Genomic DNA, 11,611 nt, shown 5'->3' with positions numbered 1-11,611 from the left:
CCATGAGAACATCAGTCTGTTTTGACCATAAACTATAATTATATGAAAATTGTTGTTTTCGGTGCCTCAGAATTGAATTCTGGCATTTGAAAAACTCATGTCAGATGCCTAGGAAGGAATCCTTCAGTATTGTGTTAAAGTGATAGTTCAACCAAAATGAAGATTCTGTCATCATCTATTCACCCTCTGCAGAACACAAAAGAAGATATTTTGAAGAATGTTGTTAAGTGGAACCCTTTCACTCACGTTTTGTGTCCATTCAATACAAGTGAATGCGGGCAAGTGCTGATCAGTTACCGACTTTCCTTAAAATATTTTATCGCGGTGCGCAGAAGAAAGAAATTCATCAAAATTTGAAATGACAAGAAGGTGAGTAAATGGGGACAGAATTTTCATTCTTGGCTGAACTTTTATTTTAAAAACAACACACAGCATTCCTTCTCAAAACCCTTCAAAGGCGTTTCAAATATGTACTCGAGGAACTCCAATATATACATCAAGTGCTTTATAACTTTCCCTTAGTGGGGAAACCACAGACCATCATTAGAGCTCTTACAGGAACTCACACAAAACTGAAAGGTTGGCTAGAGATTCTCAATGGGGTTTTAACAGTGTGGCATCCAAGGAACTAAAGAGAATTTGAGAACCTTTATTTTTACAGTGTGAGATTATTTATTCCACATCCCACGGTTATTGGCTCAAAGTTCAGCGCAAACCATAACCTGAACGTTTTGGCTGTACAATTGAAACATCTTCGTTGTGTCTTACTGACCAGTTGAAAGCTGCTGTAGTCTGACTGCGGTCTCTTGTACTGCAGGAGAGGGACAGCTGTGTCTGATTCTGTTCAAGGACTTTTGTTTTCATGGGCACCAAACCCTGCTGACATGGTAAAAGAACACTGTGACCTGCAATGAGAAGATTCAGCTTCATGGCCGCACACCTCCACTATGAGCATTTTCTATGCACATAAGTCTTTCCCGCTACTTTCTGTTGGTCGTTTTACAGGAACACACCCAAAGTCTGTAAAAACTTCCTCACTTTCTCAGAAGATCCTGTTATCAGTGTCCCGCACGTGGGGGGAGAGGTTTGGCACACCAGAGGGGTGAGATCAGAGAAAAAAACAGTCTGTAAGTCAAACGTCTGGATAAAATTGCGCTTGTAAATTAGAATAGCCAAAGTACTGTATATAATTTCTGCACTACTAGTGTCACCAAACAGAATTGGAAAATATTTATTTTTTCCAAAAAAAATCAGGTCTACATTTCACACAAAAGTTCTGTTTTTTAACTTATTTAAAAAGTAAGTTCATTAGGTTGAAATATGAAACAGTGCTGCACCGTCAATGTAAGTGATAGCAGAGATTTCAGCAGGACACACTGTGTTTTGAAGAACATAGTGATTCCTTAATGTTTTATTTGGTCAGAGGTGAAGCTCAGTGATTGTTTTATTCTCAGCAGCAAGCATTGTGAGAACACTTTGAAATGGTCTTCCTTCACAGAGTTCATAGAGTTTAATGGAAAGTGCCTGCGAGCATGTCAATTCAGACAGCGTTCAAATCACGCATATTTTAAAGTTGTTGTGTTTGACTGCTGCAGCTGATTTGTTAAAAGTCCACCTTAGTATAAAATATTAAACAGTGCTGTAACCGGCGCCTCACTATTTGAGCTCTAGACATGAATGATTCCCATCTTTGTATATTTCTGTAGTAGTTCTTAGTTGAATACTTAGCTCAAAAGGATTGTCCATCCTTGGTATTTCTTCACAACAATAAGTGGTATTAAGGTTAGTATATGAATAACATACATTTCTTTACAAAAAGAGACTTTAGAGTTCCCATGAGCAGGTCAGATCTGTAGAGTCTTAAAATCGCAGTGGCGCAAGTGAATTGTAATTCTCTCTTTTCACTGAAGCCCAAAGCTGCTGTAAACCTCAAGTATTAAGAGATCCGGGCATTAAGGAAACAACAAATGGAACAGCTTTACATAAACAAAAACAATAACGTTCTATTGTGAAGAACACGAAACACTCAGATGTGAAACTAAATCAGCCTCCAATGTTGGAAGTGAAGAATCTTTCATAAATTCACTTCACCCTGATCTAAAATGACACACCCCCAAAGCTGATGCAATTGAAAGTGCATCATACTGAACATGTGTGTTTAACTATGTTCCCGGAAGATAAACTATCTCCACTCTACAGACCAAACTCACAAAGACGGCTCTTTTATGAATTCAATTAATACAATGCAATGCAAAATGAAATGCATGATGGGAATTATTATTAGATTGAATAAAACCTGAAATTAGATCACTACTGACTCCTAGTGTAGTGTTTTTCACTAAACTTAGATTAAAGTATAAATAAAGTATGAAAATAAACACGGATTAATTGCATCTTTCATTGATGTTTTGTCTTTCAAATGATTTTCCTCCACGGCATTAGGGGGCGCTGTCGTGCCGTACCCACTGATACCAGGCGTCGTTGAAGGACAGTTCAGTACGGGTGCTCGCTAGAGTCAGAAAGCCAGCCATTTGATTACATACATTTCAACCTTGAACTTCTTAGAGGTACTTTCTTATTAAATAACAAATAGCTCATTTAAACTGTATTTGAAAAATAAACCGGATTAACGTTAAGTTTATATCAGGTTCAAAATGGTGCTTAGGCGGATCTTCAACGCATTGATAAATAACGCTCAAGTGGTTGAGAAACTGGCCGAGTCTCGACCCATCAGACGGGCAGCCCAGATCACGGCCTTCGCCATAACTAAAGCACAGATCGCAGGGAAAGAAGCGTCGACTAAGCTGCTGAGGTCAGAAACCGTCCGCCAGGTACGAGAAGAGTCATCAAAGATGCCAAGAGATGTGCAGGAATTGGGTCGGAGAGCAACAAGGCTTCGGAACACGTTTGTAAAGGAAGTAAAAGACGGGATGAGAGACGCCAGCAGACAGATCAAAGACAAAAAGTGACCGATAAAGTCAACTTTGACCACGAGCTGCTATTTGTGAATTTATGAACTCCATTCAGAATGTTTTTTCTGTCAGCTGCATCAGCAGATGATGTTTTATTGCCCGACAGACATGTTTAAATTATTACTGTAAACACTGTCATATGAAAAAATATGGTTTGTGTAAGTGCCATGTGATTTGTATAATAAATAGTATGGGATTATATAAATACGCTTACGAGTCAATTTGTTATTTAATTTAAACATTTAGGCTTGTATGATGCATGTCTACTTAGGGAGAGTTAATTTAGTCATTTTTAAAATCTACACGCACTTGTCCCATAAGCCATATATAAAGAACCGATAGGAAACCTGTGTTAAGGTATAGATCACCAAAATGACAATTCTTTCATCTGTTACTCGGCCCGAAGTTATTCCAAACCTGTATGACTTTTCTCTTGCAGACCAAAACAAACCAAACAACATTGCCCCCCTTTACTTCCATTGGATGCAAAAGCACTGAGACATGTCTCAGAATATCTTCCGAGTTCACGGAGTCATCCAGGTTTTGAATAAATAACAGAATTTTTATTTTATTTAACTATCCCTAGAATTTTGCTCACAAAACATTTGGTGTAAAACAGAGTCCCTGTTAAAAAAAATGTTTTTTAAAGTATTTGTAGCACTTGTTATAAGCACCCCATCCTCTGAAAAACATCACATTCTTTATTTTTGTACAATACTTGTATTTGTAATCCACATATTTTAACGGTACTATTTGCAAATGACATCAAAGTGTGTAAGAGAACTGGAAAAATCAATGTCATACTTGCATTGGTGGTGGGGTGCTAAATTTCAGACACTATTTCACTTTTTGCCTTGATTTAATCAACTTTCCATGTGAATTAATGGTCACACAACAATATTGTGGTCAGTAAGAACAAAAAGGAAAGCCAGTTGCTGATCCTAGAACAGCTACACAGTATACTGCACTGCAGATAGCGCAGCACTTAAATATACGTCATCCCCCATCTGAAGGAACACTCACACTAGCACTGTGCATTATGAGAAACATTTTGTTTTATTTTCTTGAATTAACCATTCTCCTCTTGTTCATTTGGATCAATGGAATGAATCAGATCAGTAGGTTATTTACATGTTTCATTTATGCCAGTCCAAAAATGTCCCTAAAAAGCAGAGGTGGTGAGGTGGTACAACAAGCAGTCTTAGTATAGAAAACAATAATGCCGTGGGAAGAGCAGACGTCCCCCTCTTCAGGACAAGTTTAGAAAAATGAGTCTCTGTGGTGCGTTCAGTTTGCCTCGACAGCTTCGAGAAGCTTTTCATCTTTCTGAATCGGTTTGCGTCTGAGAGGGGGAATCAGACAGAGCATTCTCCTCCACCCTGTTAAAACTCTGATGTAGCACACTTGAGCAGATTACGTTGAAGTGGTGGGCAGACAGAGAGGAGGAAGTGCGAGAAGTAGCTGTCGGAATGTGACGGCACTGAAATATCGCATTCATCATCTGCTAGTCTCTATTTCCAATCTACTGATGTGGTCCCCTCTCTCCCATCTCTTGCAGTTTATTAAAATAAACAGCGGGTGGAAACAGAAAAAGGAAAAAATATATTCCTACTATTTTGTTTTTAAATCTCTTGCTCTAATATACATTTTACGATGCCAAAAAAATAACTCCCATCATAATCGTGCTCAAGTAAAGCTCAATATAGACTTTTATTATAACAAAATAGGCAGTTTATGGAGGGTTAAATATCTGTTAAGATCTCATTGTACAATAAATTTCTTCCACATATGCGCTGGCACTTTATTGCCAAGGATGTGTGAAGACATCTCTTAAAAATATCAGTTCCTTACAAATGGCAGACTTTCCTAAATGTAAATCATGAGTGTTGAAAACACGTACTCCGTGTAAGACACTGATTGTAGACTCCAACATTCTAAAACAACGGCGGCCCACGTCTTGCCTCCGTGCGGCCGGACATCATCTAAACACGACGGCTCCATAACGCAGACATTTAGAATGAGGAGAACAATAAGCATGCCAATACAACAATAAAGGGAAAAGAGAATAAGATTAAAGTACTGAACATAGTGGATTATGATGGAAATGAACGACAATAAAGAAAGAGCAAAGAACACCTGGTCCTAATAGCTAGAACGTGCAAAGTTTTGCTTTTTGTGTTATTCACCATTTTACAAGTCCAATGCCTGAGACCCAAGCTTCATATCACAATCTTACACCACAAAAAAGACAACAACGAAAGAAAACAAAATCCACTCTTTTTCCTTACAAAGTAACCTCCCTTAAACATTAAGGAACTGTACCGTTTCCGAAACCCTGGATAACAGATGCTGGTCTAACATACTGTAGCTTTCTGTAAGCTTGGAAGCAGTTGAGATCTGAAAAAGGTTGATCCTCTTTTCTTTAAACCGCTACTGGAGGAGCTCAAAGTCAGGAGGTGAAGAAGTAGGACTAAACAGAGAGTGAAGTATGCTGGAATTAATATGTTGAATGCATGTCACTTGGAGACGCCCAACTGAGATTATGAAAAATAAAAATTAACAAAAAAAAAAGAGGACAGAATCAATAAATAAATCAGGCAAAGAGAGAGGGATGACAAACTCCTGAAGGTGTTCATAGTTTCTCCTTGGACTGTATCCAGATGAATGGTCCAGACTGTTCCTCAATGATCTGCTTTACTTGATCGTAGATCTCTTCCAAAGTGTCCCCTTGAACAATGGCTGCAAACCAGAGATGATCACCGTGAGGTAACATCATTGACAACGAAAACATGCAATGAAATATATGAAGAGTTTGGTTCCAAAATGAGATAATTGCATTTTTTTAATATTTCAAAAATCATGTTTTTTATTAGGTTATCATGTTTTTATAGCGTTTTATTGTGTCGGTTAGCTGTATTTTTTGAGTTATTATGGCTTAAATCAAAGCAAACCAACTGCTGTTTGATTGATAATAATTGTAATGCACAATACAATTTTTTTAACAAATTTAAAAATGGAGTTATCTCATTTTATAACCAAACTCTTCATATAAAGACGATACACTTTTACAATTAGGATGGATCTACTAATCCTCCAAGAACCATATAATGATGCTATTGTTTTTGGTATAGTTACTGTATAGTTACTGTATCTAAATGTAATCCCTGTGAAGCACATACAGTCCAGCTAGCAAATCTAAATAAATATAAACAAATTCTAATTTCTCATGTAGTTTTTAGCTGCTTTGAGCAATGCTACTACGCATAATCCCAATTTTTGAGGACTACGATGGTTTTATACATGTAGTTGTGCACATCCATAGTGTCCAGCCAACATACATCATAAAGCAGGTCTATATGTAATGTATTGTTTGTATTTCAGACATGACATGACAGACCTGTGAAATGCTCCATAAACTCCTGTTCCAGCTTCATTGCTCTATCATATGTCTTCCTGCCTTGTTCCTCCGTGAATCTTTTGTTCATCTCCCTGAGGAACAAGCACATCGCACCCAAATTACACATTACACTTATTTCATTGTCTTGTGTTACATAGCTGGCGGTTAAGAGCAAGTCTGAGAAAGAGATTTGGCCATGACTTTATGGGTTCGACAGTTTATGGTATATGACACAATGACAGCAGAATGGGCAGTCTAGAAAGACACAAGTAATGTATTAGTCATTGATAGAGTGTTTTTCTGGATTATATCTTCTGTTAAAGCACTAGCTTGGTCTTTATTCTCTACTCACATGATGTTTTCCATTGATTTGGGTTTGATGAAAATAGCGATGGGGTAAAGCAGAGCCACTTGGAGTCTCTTGATAGCATTGCCTGATACATCTAGAATGCAGTGTTTGCCCTGAGGAATTCACATAAAAAGTCATGTTTTACACTCGAAAATATATAGCTGAGCTACATCCCTCAAATGCAGTCTAGAATACACAGTTATATTATATTCAGCATGTAGTTTTAATGGTCACAATTACGTTAGAATGGGTAATAAATCCTGTATGAAGATAAATAGATTTGATCTCACCTTTTCGGCCACCTCTCTGACAGACTGCACGCTGGTTCCATACAGGTGATTGTTGTACTGGCCCGCCTCAATGAACTTGTGCTCCAGTATGTCTTTCTCCATCTGCTCTCTAGACACAACAAAGTGGTAGTCTCTGGCGTCCACCTCGTAATCACGCTTTGGCCTTGTTGTATCTGAGACAAGAGAGCACATGCTGTATTTTTGTTTCATGTATTACAAACTTCATTATTATACAAACATGCTTTTATACTTTTTGAACTTTATTTTTTAATCCAGAGATTCTGTAAGGGAGGTTGCAGGTTCAAACGGCTGAAACTTGAACAAAGTTAGTTTCAATAAATTTAGATTTTTTTTTTTAAGCAGCAAAGGCTGAGGACCTCCGATAACATCCCTTGACAACATTATTAGAAAACATAGGCAACATTTCAAGGGTTGAAGATGACTGAAGCTAATTCCGTGTTGTTGACACAGAAAAGCTTATTCATGCATTTGTGACCTCAAGACTTGACTATTGTAATGCACTACTTAGTGGTTCCCCTGCTTCATCAATAAACACACTACAGTTAGTTCAGATCCAGCTGTCAGAGTTCTAACCAGGTTCAGAAAATACGATCACATAACCCCCATTTTATCTGGTTACCCATAAAGGATTGTATTAACTTTAAAGTTATTTTAATTACTTCTAAAGCCCTAACGGTTTAGCCCCTACCTACATAATAGAGCTTCTATTACACTACAACCCATCACGCTCTCTAAGATCTCAAAACTCCGGACTTTTGATAACACCTGGAATAACTAAATCTAACAAAGGGGGTCAAGCTTTCTCATACGCAGCACCTAAACTCTGGAATAGCCTTTTCTATACCATTCGAGGGTCAGACACACTCTCACAATTTAAATGGATGGACTAAATTACTACAAAAAACTAATGAAGAGCAGCTATGCTAATTCTTCTTTTTCTGCCTTCCTGCCCCACCTATCCCGAGGAATGTAGAGATTACGCCAGGCCCAGATGAACATCATATGGCAATCCCTAACTAGAGATTACTCCAATTGACAACCACAGCTCCAGTTTCAGGCAATTCCATCCCCAACCAAGAGCAAAGACGGACTACCTGTCACATTAATGTTTATTTTACAATACTTAGTATTAGAACTAAACTTACATCACATGACAGCAGTTTTAAATTAGCTGTATGTAATAATTCTACAGTATTAGATCTAAACAATTCCTTAATATGTTCGTAGACATTTAGAAACATGCTAAATTCATATATTGGTTCATATATACAGGTACTTTAAATTATAGCAGCACTCAGTTACACTATGCCATTTTCCCTGCTTTTAACATTCCTATGTTGTCTGATATCGATCACAAAATAAGACAAAATTAGACCTATACAGTTTCAACAAATGTAATATCCTAAATCACAACTAATAAGATCTCCGTATTTTTTATAAACACTGACTCCGTAACTTTTAATCTAAGTCACTGCGTGCAGCTGTGACGCATCAGAGGAGACCTGGCCCTCCTGACTGAGACCGGTTTCCCCGGAGGTTTTTTACTCCATTTATTTATCTTGGAGTTTGGGTTCCTCTCCACATTGCCCTGTTAGCTTGCTCATGGTGACACTGCTTTTATTAGATATTATTAATTAGAATGATCTTGCTTTGTCTATAAACACCATGCCCTGTGTTTATACCTTTTCTGTGATTTTCTGTTTTTCTTATTTTCTCCTGTAAAGCTGCTTTGTAATATGCCTTTGTGTTCTGTTTTGCCAGTTGGTCAGAAATTTCCACAAACTTTATAATACTTATAGTTTCTTTTCCCAAATTTTCTTAGACTCGCTCTTTATTTTCGCAGGTTTATTTTCTTGTCATTCATTTTTAATCCCTGTATTTGCATTCCTTACTGTGGTCTGTGGGTGGAAAATAAAATGTTTTGTTGCCATGAATTAAGAACTTGTTCCTATGACTTATTCATTCGTTCCTGATTTTTCTTAGTTCCTCATTTGACAAATTACTAAATTGTAGTAATGAATTAACAAGTTGTAGGAATGAAATATTTCCTCCTCGTGTCCCCCAGCTCTGTCAAAGCGCAGTGCACTATATGAAAAAATATCTGGGGAAATTATAATTAACCATGACTTAGTTATTACTAAATTTCTATTACTTTCTATGTTGAATGACATGGTTTTGTTTCTGTATTAATGTACTTTTAATGTTTGGATCATAATAAAAGCATATTAAAATGCATCATATTAAAATTGCTTGATAGACCATTGATAGCTTTAATCAAATACATATTTTATCAAAAATCGATCATCGATTAATTGTTGACATCCCTGATAGAGACAATTTTATCTTCCTGAGGTGAACGTGATGTAAACATTGTAGCTGACAAGTTCTTCACAGGCTGTTATACAGAAGATTGTCCTGGAGGAAACAGTTTATTAGGCGCAGAAATGATGGGTGATTGTTAGTTGTGCTTTATTTTTCAATGTATCCTCTCATGTAGCTTCATGTTACAACTTCTGTTAAAGTGAAGAAATGTTCATTTAACCCGAGTTCCGTGCTGCCATTGCCTGAGACTTTTTTTTTACATTTGTTCATAAAAAATGCCTTCAATTCAAGGAAGTTGAGTTATGTAGGTTCAACTCAGTTGTTCCTTGCAATAATTTTGACAAAAAAACTAAAATATCTTTACATGTAACTAACCACTGTCATTGTCATCATACCACTGACATTACCTGACAAGTTGGCAAACTGCACTAAGTCATGGACATGCATTTAATGCATGGCTATAGTATGAACATAATCTAATTGTTTAAAACATGTAAAGTAGGATTGTCAACTATTCCTTTATTTAAGTAACATCACATTTTAAATCAAAAAGGAAGACAGTTTATTGTCTCTTAACACTCTCACGAAAACCCTTAGTTGTAATTTTAATAATAACACATTTGTTGAACAGTGTAGCCAAACACAGACACTTCCATTTACTCGATGAACTCCATGGAGAAACAATGTCCCCTCCCTAAAGTTTATCTTTACTCTACTTATTCTATATAACTGCTAATTTCATGTACAATGATAATAATATTAATAGTTATTCTTATTCTTATTACTTTTCTTATTTTTGCATGAATACTTAAGTCTGGTGCATTTCGTAGTTAGTTTAAACCTGTCTTTATTTTATGAGCTCGAGATTTGATTGCGTTTTGAGAAAATGATCACATTAAGAGCATTTTATTACAGTAATAATGTAATACTTATTACATTATGTGCAGTTTTTACATTATGAGTTGCTACATTGTTTGAATTTTAGACCGTATTTAACAATTAAAGTGGATTTGCCTGTTTTTGATAAATACCAGCTGTGAAGTATCACAATGCGCCACGCTGTCACGTCACAGGAAAATTGAGAGACAACCTGTGTTTACTAAATGTAAAAATTAAGACAGAAAAAGTGGAACTCGTGACCCTATATGACCTCTTTAACCTGCAGCCTGGGGTGTCTTTTACACTTGATATTTTTGTAAATACACAATATTTGTTACAGCAACTATAATGATGCGTTCCGACTTGATGATCATCACACTATGTACAGATACTTACGGGGAACACAAGAGCCAAATTTGTCGGGGAATTCTGATATCAGGTCATCATTTACTCTGTCCTTCATCGGACCCAAGATGATCACGGGTCGTGCGTAGTTAACTGAGAAAAGAGGGCGTCAGAGTAAACAAGCCGACTCAAACCGTGTTTATGTATTATAATGAAAATTCATTCATCTCTTCAATCATTTAGATATTCAGATTTATTCATTTAGCATTGTACCTTCCTGTTGACAGACTGGCTCGTAGGACAGCACATATTCCTCTTGACCACCTGATGAAAAAACAGGCATGTACAGTTTAGCCCCCCGAATAAGAAAACATTTGAGTGTGGTTTGTGTTAGTATCATAATGTGAAAAAGGAATGAGGCCAAGCACATTACACTTCCTGAGTATGATGCAGTGTTAAAAGGCTGTTATATTTTTCTTTCCATGCAGTTTAAACCTATGATATTGTAACAACAGCTTTGTGGCCGCTAGAGGTCCTCTCTGCTACACACGTGTATGGTGTTAAAGTGACGGAGTCCTCAGTCACGGTTGGTGCGAGACTGTCATAATGATTAAAGTGGAGCTCTTTCTGCGGATCTCAGCAGGCCTGACTGCCCGTCAGTGCATTATGGGTTAGAGGCAGATACTGGTTTGTTTTAAATGAATGAACAATGTTCTTTAAATTAGAATAGAGTTCATAAGGGCCTGTGATGTAATAGAGCATATTAGCATGCAGAGTACTTTAAGCACAAAATCTTATTAATACATTCGTTCTTCATTCATTATACATTCCAGCAAAACAAGGTCATAAGTGTTAGAACGCAAATCACGTGCGACACAATGATTAACTAGCTAATATTCTGCTTTTCTCAACATTTAATGTTCGCATTTATATATTTTTCGATATATTACTAAGTAAAACATAAGACACAAGTCTACATTAGATGATGTAATACTCAGGGTAGTTAAAGCAACTCTATGGAGTGACGTTTTGGACA

The 11,611-nt window shown here is 36.8% G+C and overlaps 2 protein-coding genes across 16 annotated transcripts in view; one reads left to right on the top strand and one right to left on the bottom strand.

Moving 5' to 3' along the window:
• Positions 1-2,455: 2,455 nt before the first annotated feature.
• Positions 2,456-3,177, top strand: ncbp2as2 (NCBP2 antisense 2 (head to head)). The gene is made up of 2 exons (XM_056744121.1): positions 2,456-2,567; positions 2,648-3,177. The coding sequence occupies exon 2, from the start codon at positions 2,655-2,657 to the stop codon at positions 2,967-2,969; it is 315 nt and encodes a 104-aa protein (XP_056600099.1). The 5' UTR covers positions 2,456-2,567; positions 2,648-2,654; the 3' UTR covers positions 2,970-3,177.
• An 828-nt stretch (positions 3,178-4,005) lies between these two features.
• Positions 4,006-11,611, bottom strand: part of dlg1b (discs large MAGUK scaffold protein 1b) — an 86,702-nt gene continuing 79,096 nt past the window's right edge. For 13 of the 15 annotated variants that reach the window (XM_056744002.1, XM_056744004.1, XM_056744008.1 and 10 more), the window contains 6 exons: positions 10,849-10,899; positions 10,627-10,728; positions 7,009-7,181; positions 6,722-6,831; positions 6,370-6,461; positions 4,659-5,711 (listed from right to left, as the gene is read on the bottom strand). In XM_056744002.1, the coding sequence (XP_056599980.1) occupies positions 5,605-5,711; positions 6,370-6,461; positions 6,722-6,831; positions 7,009-7,181; positions 10,627-10,728; positions 10,849-10,899 (635 nt within the window). In that variant the 3' untranslated portion in view covers positions 4,659-5,604. Of the gene's footprint in view, positions 5,712-6,369; positions 6,462-6,721; positions 6,832-7,008; positions 7,182-10,626; positions 10,729-10,848; positions 10,900-11,611 lie in introns of all 15 variants that reach the window. The other 2 variants (XM_056744007.1, XM_056744012.1) reach the window with 1 other exon arrangement.

The sequence above is a fragment of the Triplophysa dalaica genome, chromosome 3, assembly GCF_015846415.1.
Source record: "Triplophysa dalaica isolate WHDGS20190420 chromosome 3, ASM1584641v1, whole genome shotgun sequence".
NCBI classification, from domain to species: domain Eukaryota; kingdom Metazoa; phylum Chordata; class Actinopteri; order Cypriniformes; family Nemacheilidae; genus Triplophysa; species Triplophysa dalaica.
Note: the sequence above shows the minus strand (reverse complement) of the source record. Positions and strands in the feature narration are given on the sequence as shown.